The sequence below is a fragment of the Anabas testudineus genome, chromosome 5, assembly GCF_900324465.2.
Source record: "Anabas testudineus chromosome 5, fAnaTes1.2, whole genome shotgun sequence".
Classification (NCBI taxonomy): domain Eukaryota; kingdom Metazoa; phylum Chordata; class Actinopteri; order Anabantiformes; family Anabantidae; genus Anabas; species Anabas testudineus.
Genome location: NC_046614.1, coordinates 26,296,262 through 26,312,923, shown reverse-complemented (window position 1 = coordinate 26,312,923; position 16,662 = coordinate 26,296,262). Strand labels below are relative to the sequence as shown.

Sequence of the window (16,662 nt, the reverse complement as noted above, 5' to 3'; positions counted from 1 at the left end):
TTGAAACCATCAACTCTGTGATTGTTGATTTTTGAACAATATGTGAACAGTAAACGGGGAGGAGGCTGTGAACGGGTGTCTGACGTCTTAAAAAGCTGCAGGACGTGTTCAGGACTGAGCTCATGTTACTGTTTGCCGTTAGAAGCTTGTGTCTGTTTGTTCCTGGGGTTCGGTCTGAGTGCTGGAGTTCATGGACTCATCAGATGTTGATGCTCTGATTTGGATTTGTCAGTTTGGCCTGTAATTAAGACCTTTATGACTCTTGTCTTTCTCTCATCGTCTGGTTTAAACCACAGTTGTGGTTAAATGTTATAATCAGTCATCTTAAGAACAAGCTCATTAAAAAAATGGTGTAGTTACAGGATTTCAGTTCGTCCAGGTTCCCTGTGAATCAAACAATCAGATCATTATGTTTAATAAGTTCATACGTCCTCAGTGGCGTCTGTGCAGCTCAGCGATGATGATGATGATGATGATGATGATGATGAGTTTGGCACCTAGTCAACAAGAACTTGGCTCAGCCGTCACTGCACAGATGGAGCCAGAAAACAAGCTAAGATGCTAAATAAATGAACACTGGGGTCTGATCACATCCAGCCTCATTAATACCTCTCAGAGTAATTCATTCATTGACCCGTTTCACATTTGTTTGATTCACTGAGCTGCAGGACACGAGTCACAGAAAGAACTGAGTGATTTCTTACTGGTTTTAATATAAATTCTCTTCTCTAATTCCATAATTCTGCAGATATTCACCGATGGGCCCTTTATCAGCTGAATGGATGATTGGTGATTTTATTCCATGATTCAGAATCTCTGTTTATTAGCAGCAAATCCTCAGCTTCTTAAAAATCACTAAAATGATTATTCAGGTAACAAAACAGCCACCAGAGGATTTCCTGTAGAAACTGTAGAAGATCTGGAACCAGATCCAAGTTTCATCTGGGCTGCGGTTGTTCCTCACAAGAGGTCTTTAACACCTCAGCACCGGGTCCACGGACCCTCGTTAGATTAGCGCTGCAGCTCCAGACGAACGTCATTAAGAGAACAGAAAATGAAAAGTCTGATTTCTGTACTTTGTCTCCTGACTCGCTGTAGATGTGATGGTGTCTGTGTGGGTATTAGAGGACCGAGGTGGAGACGCGCTAAACGCTAACACCATCTGTAGACGTCTATAAATGATCTGAGCGAGTTCCAGAAACGCTGATGGACTGTCATTATGGGATATCACAGCTCCGCTATGTCAGGTACACACCACTAATCTGTCACAGCAGTTTCAGTCGTGATGAAGCAGAGGAAGGGGCAGGCTGCTCCAATGTTGAACTCTCTGTGGTCCTGGGATCAGATGTGACCTCTGCAGTTCTTCCTGCTGTGTTTTAGACCTGCACATTTATATTTGACAGATAAACAGTGTTTTGTGGTTTAAACTATTGACCAGCAGTTGATCTTATATAAATATATATTATAAATACATTTAACTATTAAAACAGAAATTCCTTAAATCACCTTCTCTCTACACACACAAACACACACACACACACACACACAGTCATTTCATCATGACTGGACAAGCTGTTCTTGTTTCAGTCATATCATCCTCACGTGTTTTAGAAAACAGTATCTACTAAAGATCAAACTGAAAGTCTTAAGTTCACAGTTTCTGCGTTGCTTTATTTACACTGTGGAGTATATGAATAATTGATGTGGTGCGTTTTAGTAGAGAGCAGCATCAGATCTTTCTTAAAGCAGGTTTGTCGTTTCTCTGTCCCGTGGTTTTTATTAGTGTGCTTCATTTTTTATTAACTTCACAAACTCTGTCTGCTCAGGTCAGAATTTAAATCACTGCTCACTTTAACATCAAAACAGGATTTGAGTTTTAACAAGAACCGCAAATGTTAAATGTAAGAAACATGAATATACTGTGAATGAAATGTTTTAGCCAGAATTTAAATCGAGCAGGTCTTCTTATTGACAAGTGCCAGTAATGTAGGAAGAAAAACAGCAGGTCATCAGCCGACAGACTAGTGGTCGACATGGATGTTTAACATGCAAAATTCAAACTTGTTGTTTAAGGTCTGTTAGTTATCATTGAAAACAGTGCTGTGCTTTTTAAAAATAGCTCCTGATCCAACTGAGTGAAGTTTTAATACTACAGGACAAAACTATTTTCTCAAGTTTCAGCTTGGTTCCTGAACACAGACGGAGGAACGGGACTGGATTTACAGACCTGGAACTGACCTGTTATACAGCACTAACTCCTCGCAAAGGAAAAAAGGAGCTTTCTTCACATCTTCATGTTCTGTCTTCCTGTCTTACAACAAGCTGCTGGAACCTGACGGGGACTTTATTTAAGACACGACAACAATAACAGCTGCTCAGCGTCAGCTCTCCACCATCTTTTCGTAATTGTTCCGCGTGAGTCTTCCTCATTACCTTTTCTGACCTCCATCTTCTCCACACTCAAATCATCTCGTGGCTGCAGAAACATATTTATCTGGTCTGTTTATGTGGATTTTGTCGAGAAAAACCAAACATGGCTCGAGTCGCAGTTCAATCAGTCATAGTTTGAATAGTTTTCTCAGCAGATGGACGTCGACTGTGCAGCTCTTGACTTTATGCCGTACTGAACGTCATTAAGTTTTACTGCACACTTGGACTGTCAGGCTTTACCTTTGTGCTGGTGTTTACAGAAATAAACATGCACAGTATGTGTGAGGAGGTAGAACAGTATCGATGAAGGACAACCAGGTGAAAATGTGATTTAAGCATAAAGATGTTCTGCCATAAGTCAAATGTTACGTAATCAAAGAAGAGGAGGGCGCGCCTGTTGTAAAAGCGTGTTGTGTATGGAGCTGCACTTTTGCTACAGTCGCTCACGGCAACTCGTCAGTTTCATCTTCTGTAGCAGAGCTGTATCATCGGACAGTCTTCAGTCTGCTGCCGTGTTTGCTGTTCTCCTGACTGAACCTGGTGATCTGAAGAGACTTTACTGTAGTTGGTTTTAAAACGATGCTTCTCTTGTCTCCTCCTCAGGGACATAGCTGGAGCCAGAGGTCATGTCTTTTTTTTATTCCTCCCATTCTTCCTAAATGTCAAAACGTAGCGTTGCCCACAAGGCAAATGGAACCAGTTAGAAATCCAGTTCCTGTTCATACACCAATAAACTATTTATACATCTTTACTGTTGATGGGTTGAAGGGATTGAAATTGGAATAATTTTTATGCTTATTTTAAAAACACATATTACTCTCTGACATAAATCTAATTAACTATGCAATAAAGTCGCAAACAGAACCGTTTTGTTCTGTTTCACGAGTTTCTGTCAAACGCTGACTGGTTTGGAAGTGGAAGCCGAGCATGAGGGAACACCTCTTAAATATTTAACGTGTGCTCTGCTCCTCTGTTTCACATTAGTGCATCACTTTGAGAACATCGTCTACTTCGCCTCACTTTAACCCTTTCAACTGAGTCATTTAAACTACTGCAGAATATTCAACCAACTAATAGGATGTTAGTTTCTATAGAGGTCTTATTTGGGTTTGTTCCTCCCAACTTGCCTCTGTGAGGCTGTAGCAGGCAAACCATCCTCTCCTTTCAGTGAAGTCTGTCGTCTTTTATTTTATGTTTCTTGTTCTCTTTGGATTGTCACAGTTTCTGGTTCAGGTTACAGAAAGATGGTAGAGACAGAAAATTATCTGCTATTCTATGTAAGAATAACCAAATGTGAACAAAATCACATTCAACAGAACTGTTACGTACAGTATTAGACTATGAGGATTATTATGAACTGAGCTGAGAAAGTGAGCAGGGTTTGAACTTCTGTCTTACAGTGGCAAGAAAAACTTTGTGAACCTTTTGGAATTTCATGATTTACTGCATTAATTTGTCATAAAATGTGCTCTGAACTTTATCTAACTCACAACAATAAAAAACACAGTCTGCTTAAAATATTAGTGCACAAACATTATATGTTTTCATGTTTTTATTGAACATAACATGTAAATATTCACAGTGCAGGGTGGAAAAAGTATGTGAACCCCTAGCCTAATGACTTCTCCAAGAGCTAATTGGAGCCAGGAGTGAGCCAACCTTGAGTCCAATCAGTGTGATGATATTGGATGTGTTGCTGAAAGCTGTCCTGCCCTTTAAAAACACACACCAGTTTTGGGTTTACTGGTTTCAAGAAGCACTGCCTGATGTGACCCATGCCTCGCAGAGAGGATCTCTCAGAAGACCTACTAACTTCAAGAATTGTTGACTTGCATTAATCTGTAAAGGGTTAAAGAAGTATCTTCAAAAGCCTTGATAATCATCTGTCCACGGTAAGACAGACTGTTTACAAATGGAGAAAGTTCAGCACTGTTGCTACTCTCCCTGGGCGTGGTCGTCCTGTAAAGATGACTGCAAGAGCACAGCGCAAAATGCTTAATGAGGTAAAGAAGAATCCTAGAGTGTCAGCTAAAGACTTACAGAAATCTCTGGTACATGCTAACATTTGTGTTGACACATCTACAATAAGGAAAACATCAAACAAGAATGGAGTACAGGGGAGGCCACCACAGAGGAAGACATTGCTGTCCAAAAAAAATATCGCAGCACGTTTGAAGTTTACAAAAGAGCACCTGGATGTTCCACAGCATTACTGGTAAAATATTCTGTGGACAGATGAAACCAAAATTGAGTTGTTTGGAAAAAACACACAACACTATGTGTGGAGAAAAAAAAAGGCACAGCACACCAACATCAAAACCTCATCCCCACTGTAAAACATGGTGGAGGGAGCATCATGGTTTGGGGCTGCTTTGATGCCTTAGGGCCTGGACGGGTTGTTGTCATTGATGGAAAAGTTAATTCCAGAGTTTATCAAGACATTTTGCAGGAAAACGTGAGACCATCTGTCCGCCAACTAGACACCACAGAGGATGGGTGATGCAACAGGACAATGACCCAAAGCATACAAGAAATTCAATCAAAAAATCAACCAGTTATTAAGTCCAAAGGTTCACATACTTTTTCCACCATGCGCTGTGAATGTTTACATGTTATGTTCAATAAAAACATGAAAAAATATGTTTGTGTACTATTATTTTCAGCAGACTGTGTTTTTGTATTGTTGTGACTTTTTATGACAAATTATGCAGAAAACCATGAAATTCCAAAAAGTTCACAGTTTTTCTTTCCACTGTATGTGAATTATCTTCCCTTACCTGTGTCTTTACACAGAATCTCTGTTTGGATCTGGTTGAAATCATTCTGACTAACTAGTAATTTTATCCTTTAACTCACCCTGAATGTAAATTAGTAATTAATTGCTCTTCAGTTTGTCAAGTCAGGCTGGTTTTACAGCTCTCAGATCCACAAACTGCTCACAGCATTTCACCCATGTTTCTTCAGGGCAGCTGGTAAAAGAGGGATAGCATCCATAGATCCATAGATCTAACCATGTCAGAGATGGCTGCTAACTGCTGCGTATTTACAGATACAGACGCTGCGCCAGTTTCTGCTCCAAACTGATGGAACATTTGTGTTTCCTCTTTTAATCTCTCCCATAGTCCACAGATTGGAGTGATTCTCACATTTCACTGATTCTCAGTGAAATGTCCAGTTGGAAGGAAGCAGGTTTTTAGGGTGTCTAAGTATTGAGAGCAACTCTCTTGAGCCTCATTCAGTTTTTGATTACATCCAGTAAAATGATGAAGCAGCTGAATCAGCCGTGAGCAGACACCTACCACTGGATCACTAATTGTTGGGATGTTCTCCAGCTGTAACCTGTGGTTTTCTGTGGTTTCGGACACAGATGAGCTTCGAATATCTGTTTTTCCATGCTGTAAATAATTTGACTGATGTATGCAGACCTTCTTAATGAAGTGTGAAATACCTGCAGTGCTCCACCTCCCTCCGCCTCTTTACTTCCTACCTCTGTCCTTCGGCATCGTTGCCGTGTGGGCTGTCGTACTTCACAATAATGGCCTTTTCTTCTTCCCTGTCTCAACCACCTTCTGCCGTCTGCATAATGATCAGCACTTTGCTCTGGTAATTTATGGCTGCTCAGGATCTTTTGTGATGTGCAGCGATATCGTGTTGATTTGAATAATAGCATGAAGGCTACACAGGAAATGACCACGGGGAGATTAATGATCCATGTATACTGGGGGGTGGGTTTGTGCTACGTATCCGTGCTCTTCTTTGTTTGTGTGTCTGCATATAAAGGTTGTGTTGGACTCTTACATAACAGGAGACACGTTTGTGGCTGTGATGATGCAAACAGGACTCGGTGAAGCAGACGCTGGCGGTGACATTACATCATGTGTTTGTTCTACGCTACTGTGTGTTTTCATCTGAGAGAAACCTCTTAACAGTGTGTCTGCGTTCTCAGCCTGATGATCCCAATGAACATCATGTGTTCACTGTGACTTCATATCAGACTGTCTCTGTGTAGTAAGAAACCTTTCAGAACTCAGCTGAGGTCTGCAGCATTAACTAGGACTCGAACACTACAATGCTGTTGGGGACCGTGTTTGTTTAGTGTCTGAAGTGAGCCTCTGCCTTCATGAGACGTTTCACTAAATGTGTTTGGAATAGATTTAATGCAGCATGTGATTAGATAGATGCTGACATTTGAAACCCATGGAGCGATAAGAAAGCAGGCTGCAGCAGTTTAGTGGGAAATGTCGACCTGGTGCTTGATCTCCTCCCTCTGTTTATCTGCTCATCTTCCTGTTTCGCACCAGAATTCTGCAGCTAACAAACGCGCGCAGAATCCATGTGGGCCAGACTCATTTCCTCCGTCTCACAGTCCATTACCCATTTAGATTTTATTCTCGGTCCTCTCCCAATGCTCAGACACACACAGCTCAGCGTAACCGGAGATAACAACTTAAATACAATTGTTTCCTCACGTCGAGGTTAGGTTTAGTGAGGAGATGCTGGTTTAATGTCACAGTTACTATAATAAACACGTGGTTTACAGCGTCACAAACATTCTATAATTATTACGGTTCTTTGTCGAGCCAGAATATGTTACTGTTAATCACAGTACAAAACCTTGATGTTTTACAGGAGCACAGTCTCAAACTACTTGAGAACAAAACATCTCAGCTTCTTCATCTCCCTTCAACAACAGAACTGCATCACAGCCGACGTGCTGAGACTGAGCTGGGTGTCGCCTGACAGTCATCAAGACTCCAGCGGCTCTAGAATTAGATTTAGTAAATCGGTGTACAAACTGTGCTTGTCCTTTGTTCCACATTTTTCTCCTTGTTAGAGCAGGAGACGTGACGGGTTAATGTGCAGCTGTTCCCGAACTCTGATAAAATCAGAACTTCCTAACGGTCAAGTTAGGAAATTCAGATCAGATAGAAGCAGGTTATTGTAGCAGCTGAGCTGAAATGATGGATCACAGAGAAAGTTACAGAGTTACAGTGACGTAGCTCCGACCTTCACTGAGCAGGTTTTACGGCTGCGTTCTACAAACACGCCAACAGCAGACTGCACAATTTTGGAGAATCTCATGTTGTGTTGTGGGACACGGATGTTCTCTTTTGTTTTGTTGTCACTGGGGCCAGAAATGAAAATCACAGACCAGCTAACTCAGAACATACGTGTGGTTTGGTTTGTAGACTGGCTTTATAGGATCCTGCCCACCTGTCATGGTGGAGGATAGAAACTTGTTCAACTCACGTTTATCATTTCCAGAAAAATGCTTATGAGCTTATAAGTTTTAATTGTGACTACTTCATCAGTTGTGAGAAGTCCCTGCTACCCTTGGAACCAGACCAGACAGAGATAGAAACCAAGACCAGAACTTCTCACTGCAACTAAACACACTTTCATTCTCATGGTGACGTTATTGACTCTTAATGCTAAATGTCCTAATTCTCCTGGCTGTTGAATAGGTACAACTAGCTTAAACAAAGTCGTTCTAAAGATGAGCAGACACCGAGGAACCAGAAACCCAAAACTAAATGACCAATGTTAAACCAGACCATGTTATCAGTTCATTGTCATAAACCTCATCTCATTTTTGTTATTTCCTTGCTAATTGCTAATATGTGGAAAACTCCCAGAACCAGCTGTTACTAGAAAGTGGCGTTGGAATGAAAGTGCAGTACGACATTTCCAGACACCGTTTAACTCTGTATCAGTTGGCGTTGCAGTTTGATGTTCCTGCCCTAAGTAACTGCTAAAACTCACAGTGAAGTGTTGAGACTGATGTGACCAGAACTGAGCTGGAGAACAAACATCTGTGGACAATATTATTCTTGCTATATGAATCTTTAGCAGAAACACCACAGACTTCTATTATCGATCCCCAGGAAATAAATGCCTCATATTGTGAAATGCTCTTCTAGTTTCTCTGTGTTTGTTGCCAGTAAAAAATTTCCATAACCAGACGAGATGAGTTTATTACTGGAAAATGGAGAATTTCCAGATAGAAGCTTGGTAAGAATATCGGTGTCGTGCCTGGAGAAGGATCGACTCCTTCTGCACGTTCAGCTCTGAAATGAGGCAGGACGAAGCAGCCTTTGTCTCATTCCCCCATCGCGGTACTGAAATGGTCTGTTTGGGGGGTGGGGGGCAGCACCGGAACCTCATAGTGCAGTGAGAGTTGTGGCTCTGCAGGAGTGTGATGATGAAAGAGATGGAGACAGCAGTGACGGGTCGGTGCTGGTTGTGATGTGGCAGAAATATCAGCAAACACAGAGGTGTTGATGTTTCCAGTGCTGATCTGTGACTGACTGAGCTGCTGCTGTGTGTCTGTAGTTTCTGGAAACATCATCACCTCTGCTGCTTTTCCTTCTTTTATGTCTTTTTATCTCTTACAACCTCCTGTCGTAGCACCTCACCCTCGACTCACTCACTGGTCCTGGACTCTACGTGTTTATTACTTTATTAGTAGTAGGTAGTAGTAGTAGATAGTAGGACCTGAACCTTAGTAAGTCAAACACTACTGATCAATGTTAATTTCTTCTGGAGTCTTCAACTCAACTGTAATAAAAAGATTTACGTTGATTTGATCAGAAAATAGAATGAGGTTGGTTCAGTTTGACGACCTTAAATCTAAATGTTTTGGTTTAGGTTATTTGCTGTCTTTAATTGTTCTGGTTTAGGATCTGTCCACAGCAGTAAATATTGCAGATATTCTTACACTGCTGGACACAAACAAAAAGTAATTTATCTCCAGTGTATTGGGGTCCCAGCTGAACTCTCACATATAGACATGAATCTCAGATTGTAAAAATTGAACAGCAGAAGTGTTACTGGTTGGAAGTCCATGTCAGTGTATTTATTCCTGCCCAATTTATTTTGGAGTCTGGTTTTTATGCTGTAGTAAGCTGCTACTCTCCTGTGACAAGTCCCTTAAATCCTTCCTGGACTATTCAGCATCATATTGTCGGCCTACGTCTGATTTGCAGCAGTTTCTCTTTTAAAACCTCAACGACAGAACTTGTTTACCACAGACAGAACAACTGAGTATCTCGGTGCTTTTAGCTCTAGCTTCTTCACCAAGAAAACAGATCAAACTGCATTTGTTGTTGTGATGATTAAACAGTCGAGGTTGAACGAGATGGAAACTGTGATTCTTCACCTGGTTGAATATGTGGAGACTGTAGTGGTGCAGGTGGACACATGCACACACAAACATACTGGTCACATTATTATGCAGCAGAATTCTTGTCTGAGTCACAATAAGAAGGCAGACGTTCACCTGAACAGTCCAGATACAGAGGTTTATTAACACACAGAGGACAGGAGATGAGGAGGAGAGGGAGGCCGTGCCAGGAGGGGGAGGAAGATGCAGTGAATACAGTGAAGACAATAAAAACACCAACTGCCCTGATTGTCATTGTCAGTCACCACACGAAGACAAATCTTTTCTTTGTCACAGATTCATTTTCACATTTATTTTCCAGACAAAGTGAGAAATAAAACGCTTATTGATAAACCTTTAAAAAGTTCCACTGTCTCCCTGAACAATGGTTCTGCTCCTGCTCCATAAATAATTTCAGTCGATGGTTCAGAGGTATTTAATTAATTTATTTCCCTTTTGTTTTCCTGATGCTCGACTTCTGTTCTGACTGATGATGACAGTAATCAAGTTCCAGGGGAGATGGGGAGCAAGGATTGGAGGGGGGGTGGGGGTGGGTACAGGAGTTCAGAATCAAAGTTTCTATTTTTACTTGCTAAAAGCTCTTCATCTCTAGCATGTCTACTCTAAAGCATTTCACATTTTGACAGAGCTACACTATGCAGATTTATTTGGCTCTAATCAGCTGACACACCGACTCTGGGGGAAGAACAAAACAGGAATGCTAAAAAGCTCTACGAAAAGATCTTTTCTGCATTATACATCTCTGTGTGAGACTAGAAGGCATCTGTAGCAAATGTTTATTAAAGGTACAAGCCGTGCTTAAAGGGAGAGCCTATTGCACTTGGTTCTCAGTAGCAGTCCATGCTCAGCGTGGTCGTAGGATCACACTCTCCACCTCCTGCATTCCTGACATCCTTTTTCTCTTTAAACCTCATCTGAAACACCTCTCAGACTTGAGAGAAGAGAGTTTTCACAGCTCTCTCACAAGTTCTCTGTCTGTCTGTCTTTGGTCTGTTGTAGATCTGATAGCTGCACAGTCCTGCCTACATCTTGGTTTGCTCTTTTCTGTCCTGCACCATTCCAACCCTGTACATCTGAGAGAGCCCACCCTGTCACAGTGCATTGGTTCATGGCTGTAGGGCTTAGTGGGCAGGCTGTCTAGTAATTTGGTTAACAGTTTTCAATCTTTGAGAATTGCACTTGATCTGTTTTATTAGGCAGTTGAACAGCCTCAGAGCAGAGAAGGTTTGAAAAGCTCTTGGTCAGTTCTGGATTTCTGTCCCACACGGACTGTTCAGGAGCAACTGGACTTTGTTATGTTTAACTTATCATCCAAATGTCTTGATCAGGTCTAGGTCTGGTTCGGGGCCCCAGGCTTTTAAATGCTGTGGTCTCATGAAACCAGTCGCCAGAACCAATGAAGGTCCAGTATTCACTGAGCAGCACCTCTGGGATAACCATGACCTGTGTGACTGAGAATCTCTACAGACATCTACTGGATTACTTCTCTGCACAGGTGGGACACAGGGTGCAGAGGGAGGTGGTGAGGAGGAATCGGGTGAGGAAATGGTGGTGATGGTGCCAGACAGTGCCCCTTGTGGTTTGTCCCGTTGCTATGGTAACGTGATGGCTGTGTCTGACAACAGGATGGAGTCTGTTTCTCCCACCCTGTGCGGCAACTGATTGTGGATCTTTGGGTGCTGCTCTGGCCCTAGCAGTAAACCTGTACCCAGGTGTCCATGCACCGCCCCAGTTCCCGGCCCTGCCCTGAGTCTGCCATTCTGCTGCTCTCTGATTGGCTCCAGAAAGACCACATGCTTGTTGGTACTGACCTTACGGCCCGGGCCCTCAGTGGTTGCTGGAGGGGTCGGGCTGAGGATGGAGGACTGGGCGCTCCCCAGCCCAGTCTCGTTCCCAAGACTTGCGGTGGCTGTGGCCGAAGTCGGGGCCTTGGGACAGGGAGGGCAGCGGCAGGGCGTCAGGTAGAGGTACATAAGGACCAGCACCAGGCTTACCACACAGCCCAGCAGTGTAGTGAACCCGGTGTTGAACGACTCATGAGGCTCGCTGTCATGGTGCAGCACCACAGTCACATTGACCTCCCGGGTCTCGTTACGCTGCTGCTGCTGGTCCAGAGCCATACACCAGTAGACACCAGAGTCCTCTTCACGTGCTGCCACGATCTCCAAGCTGCCGTTAGTGAACATCTTTAAAGACCCATTGTTCCCTGGCGGCGCCACATACTCCTGATTTGGTGACACCCAGAGAAAAGTGACACTGTGGCTGGTGAGAGTGGTCACACAGTGCAGCAGCAATGCCTTCCCTGCCTTCACTGAAACGCTACTCTCCTGCTCTCTCAGCTGCTCGCTCATTCCTGTCGAGTTGCATTTTTCAAAGTAGCGTGCATGCTGAAAGAAGCGCACAGTACCTTTCTGAATCCCATAGACCCGACAGGTGTGCTCTTGTCTGAAGTCACTCACTGAGGCGTAGCCCCTCTGTTCCCAGTGTCTGAAGAGTGTGTACATTGAGCACTCACACTCTAGGGAGTTGTTGTGAAGGTAGAGTCCTCTCTGTACTAAAGTGGGTAAGTTTGAAATATCCTCCAGGGGGAGTTTGAGCAGGCGGTTTGAGGACAGGTCCAGCATGCTGAGGTGAGGGTGACTGTGCTCTTGGATGGAGAAGAAGGGGAAGTGAGTAAGACGGTTGTGACTTAGGTAGGCCTTTCGTAGGTTTCCCAGTCCAGCCAAGGCTCTGCTCTCCACCTGTACGATGCGGTTGTTAAATAACAGCAGTTCCTCCAGTCCAGGCAAATCTTGGAAATAGTGTGGCTTCAAAGCATGAAGCTGATTGGACGACAGGTCCAGGTGTTGTAGCAGTGCCCCGGAGGTGTTTTGAAATGCCCCCATGTCAATGGTAGCCAACCGGTTGTGTGCTAACCGTAATGTCTCCAATCTGTAAAGTCCTTCAAACGCACCCCCCTTTAACTGATCAATCCGGTTGTGGCTGAGATCCAGAGTGACAGCGGAAATGGGCATTTCTCCGGGGACCTGCTCTAGATCCAGGCCGGAGCAGCTGATGATGTCTGCGGCACAGAGACATTGTCCTGCATGTGACGAGCCCTGAGATGGGCAGATGGTGGCCTGAATGAAGCACATCTGGTGGAGCTGGAGACAAACTAGCAGCACAACCACAGTGCACCATGACGGTGATGCTGATCTAAGTGCTGGTGCCACCACGCCCTGCGGAAAACCAGTTTTACCACCAACATACGACATGATGCCAGGAGCAGGCTGTGGGCATCAGCAGCCAAGAATGTGTTTACAGTTTCCTGTGTTTGACCCAGCTCAGTGCTCTGTTACTTTTCCCTTCTTTACTTTGTTATTTACATCCTTCATGTTGTGTGATTCATCTCATTTTGACGTAACTTGCACCAGACATAAATAGACTCCTGACAAACTAATACATGATCTTGTATACGCATGTTTTTCATTGTTGTCTTGTACCAGGCCTTTTCTCACTTATGGAAGTGAAGTCTTTTCCCTTCGCTTGTGTTCTGTCTCCAGGCAAATCTGCCAGTGTAAATGTTTGAACCCCTCAGTCTCTGCTCACTTTCTTGACACATTTAAGACGGAAGCCTTATTTGATCTGCTGCCTTTAAGCTACAGGGCACAGAGAAAATGTCACCGTAATACATGCTCAGTTGTTTGCTTGCGTTTATGCTTTCAGCTTGTGCTCTGATCAGATTGTTTATGTGGTCTGACCCAAATGTCGATTGGGGAGATTGCAATTCCATCCACCTGCTAACATGGCTGTAATCTGGAGTGGCCAAAAAAAAAAAACAGAAATAAAAGTGGCTTCTTAAAACAGATTCCTTCTGCTTAAAGCAGAAGGAGGTGGAGCACAGCCAAAATCCACCCAGGTTAAAAGATGATGGAGACACTGATGGATAAATCAATGTAAATTAAAAAAGTTTTGTCTTCTTAAAACCTATCCAGCTGTTTGGAAAAGTGGAATCACGAGGAAAAAAAACATTCTTCTTTGCCGTTGGTCTTAATTCCAAGAAAAACATGAGGAAATAAAAGCAGCTGAGCAGAACATTGAGCTGGATAGTGCATATATCCCATAACAGCACCTCTGTACTGAGGTACTGGCCTTTGCTGATTTTAGATCCTCAATTAGTCTGTAAGGTGTCTTGTTTGAACCTGTAAAAAGTGGAACTCTGCCTTCAGCTGGAGAAATGAAAGTTATTTAGTGAACAGACCGGCTCATCCACGGGTTCACTCTCTCTCTCTCTCTCTTTGTTGTAGCTTCTCTTTTGTTTTCACGGCAAGTTGGGTTTTGTGAATTACGGCCCCAGTCGTCTAACGCCCACCCCAAGTCATAGATCACATTTTCAAACAAGTCAGCATCCTGTCCACTCCACTCCACTTCATACGCAGGCAGTGGTAACTACTTAAAGGTTTCACACTCTCATTTTCACCGCTCTGTTGCTCTGTCTCTTTCCTCTGTGCAGAACTGTTCCTCTTCTTTCTCCTTTTTTCCTCCAGCAGTGGGAGATTTTTTAGAAGGTTTGTTTAGTTCATCTTGTCAAATCCCAAACATGGATCATCTAGCTCTTTGTCTTCTTTTCTTTATTTTTCTGTCCTCTGATCAGAGGTTCAGAAAAAGAAGAAAACAAAGCACCGGTACAAAGTGGAAAGTTGTCATTAGTCCACTGCAGATGCTGGAGGGTGCAAGTCCAGGTTATTTCCTGATGTGAGTGCAGAGGAGGTCGAGCTGTTTTAGCCTCTGCTGCCTGCCGAGCCGTGGCTGCTGCTTCTGGTGCTTTCCCAGCTCCACCTCTCATCCAGTCGAGCTTAATCCTCCTCCCCCTCCGCTCGCTCTCTCTCCTCAGCATCCTCCGCCCATCTCCCAACCTCCTCCTCCTGTTCTTCTTTTTCACTGCTCCACTCACCTCTCTATTTCTGTTCCTGTCTCTCACACTCACACTTTGTTTTCATTGCCACATCTCTGTTCTCCCCTCGTTTGACACGGTCTCTCTTTTTTCTGTATTGTTCTGTCTCTCTCTCTCATGTTTACACAGGAGGAGCTTAATGAGGGTGATTCTGGAGGTAATTTGATTGGACAGACAGATGGAATCGAGAAAGTCTTCTCTTCTCTTCTCTTCTCTTCTCTTCTCTTCTCTTCTCTTCTCTTCTCTTCTCTTCTCTTTCATTCTCTTCTCTTTCATTCTCTTCTCTTTCATTATTTTCTCTTCTCTTCTCTTCTCTTTCATTCTCTTCTCTTTCATTCTCTTCTCTTTCATTCTCCGTTCTTCTCTTTGATTCTCCGTTCTTCTCTTTCATTCTCTTCTCTTTCATTATTTTCTCTTCTCTTCTCTTCTCTTTCATTCTCTTCTCTTTCATTCTCTTCTCTTCTCTTTCATCCTCTTCTCTTTCATTCTCTTCTGTTTCATTCTCTTCTCTTTCATCTCGTCTTCTCTTGGATCTCCCGTTCTGCTCTTGCATTATGCTTCTCTTTCAGTATTTCTCTTCTCTTCTCTTCTATTGCATTACTCGTGTCTTCTCTTGATTATCTTCTCTTCAGTATTTCTCTTCTCTTCTCTTTTTTCATTCTCTTCTCTTGTCTTTCATTATCTTCTCTTTCATTCTCTTCTCTTTCATTCTCTTCTCTTCTCTTTCATTATCTTTTCTCTTTCATTATCTTCTCTTGTCTTTCATTATCTTCTCTTCTCTTTCATTCTCTTTTCTCTTTCATTCTCTTCTCTTCTCTTTCATTATCTTTTCTCTTTCATTATCTTCTCTTGTCTTTCATTATCTTCTCTTCTCTTTCATTCTCTTCTCTTTCATTATCTTCTCTTCTCTTTCATTATCTTCTCTTCTCTTTCATCCTCTTCTCTTTCATTATCTTCTCTTGTCTTTCGTTCTCTTCTCTTTCATTCTCTTCATGGTAAACACTATACTACAGTTGTATGTGTACAGTTATACTACTATTCTTGTCTTTTTCAATGCTTTGTATGTTGTGGCTTTATTATGGCAGACTGAAAGTTACAGCTATTGGATGTATTATGATAAAATATGGTAATGATAATTTTTTGTTAGGATGAGCTATAATTACTTTCGAGATCCTCAGACTATCACTTTAGCACCACTTTGAGTTTTGTGAAAGAGAACGAAGAGTAGAAGAGGTGACTGTTGTGAAGCAGGAAGTAGCAAAGATTAAGATTATGAAGAGTGAACTGAGGAGGGCATTGAAGATGATGAAGAGTGGAAAGGCAACTGGTCCTGATAACATACCTGTGGGGGTATAGAAGTGTCTAGGAGAGGTGGCAGTATAGTTTCTGACTAGTTTGTATAACAAGATTTTGGAGAGCGAGAGAAATGGAGGAGAAGTGTACTGGTGCCAATTTTTAGGAACAAGGTAGACGTGAAGAGCTGTGGCAACTACAGACGAATAAAGCTGATGAGCCATAGAGTAGTGGAAGTTAACAACAGATGCAGTATTTGCTTTGAGGATGCTAATGGAGAAGTATAGAGATAGGCAAAGAAAGTTGTACTGTGTCTTTGTAGATCTAGAGAAAACGTCTAACAGGATGCTGAGAAAGGAGCTGTGGTTTGTATGAGGAAGTCTGGAGTGGCAGAGAAGTATGTTAGAGGTGGAGGTGTGCTATGGAAAGCAGAGCAACAAAGGTTAGATGCAGCAAGACAGAATACATGTGTGTGTGAATGAGAGGGAGCCAAGTGGAACAGTAAGGTGACAGCGAGCAGAGGGAAAGAAGTAAGAATGAAAGAAAGGTGTTCAAGATGGGGGAGAGACCAGAGATGCTGTACAGCTCAGAGACAGCGGCAATGAAGAAAAGACAGAAGGCAGAACTGAAGATCAGGAATGAGTCCATCGGAGGGACAGACCATGTCAGACGGTAGAGATAAAGTCAGAAGCCAGATTGAGGTGGTTTGGACTTGTTCAGAGGGGAGATTGGGAACGTATCGGTGGACGGATGCTGAGGTTGGAGCTGCCAGGCAGGAGGTGTAGAGGAAGACTAAAGAGGAGATTTATGGATGTAATACTGG

General features: G+C 42.9%; 2 protein-coding genes across 5 annotated transcripts in view; one reads left to right on the top strand and one right to left on the bottom strand.

The window, feature by feature from the left end:
• LOC113155156 (E3 ubiquitin-protein ligase RNF123) overlaps window positions 1–16,662 on the top strand; it is a 108,481-nt gene that overhangs the window by 58,484 nt on the left and 33,335 nt on the right. The window contains exon 37 of one of the 4 annotated variants that reach the window (XR_003298108.1): window positions 1,099–1,247. The exons of 2 other annotated variants lie outside the window; for them this stretch is intronic. Coding sequence is in view for 1 of the 2 variants with exons in the window: in XM_033325994.1 (XP_033181885.1) it covers window positions 1,099–1,156 (58 nt within the window). In the remaining variant the exon portion in view is untranslated. Of the gene's footprint in view, window positions 1–1,098; window positions 1,262–16,662 lie in introns of those variants that run through there. One more of the 4 variants, XM_033325994.1, reaches the window with a different exon arrangement.
• amigo3 (adhesion molecule with Ig-like domain 3) lies at window positions 9,644–14,712 on the bottom strand. Its single transcript, XM_026349770.1, has one exon. It carries the CDS (start codon window positions 12,865–12,867, stop codon window positions 11,206–11,208), a length of 1,662 nt encoding a protein of 553 aa, XP_026205555.1. The 5' UTR covers window positions 12,868–14,712; the 3' UTR covers window positions 9,644–11,205.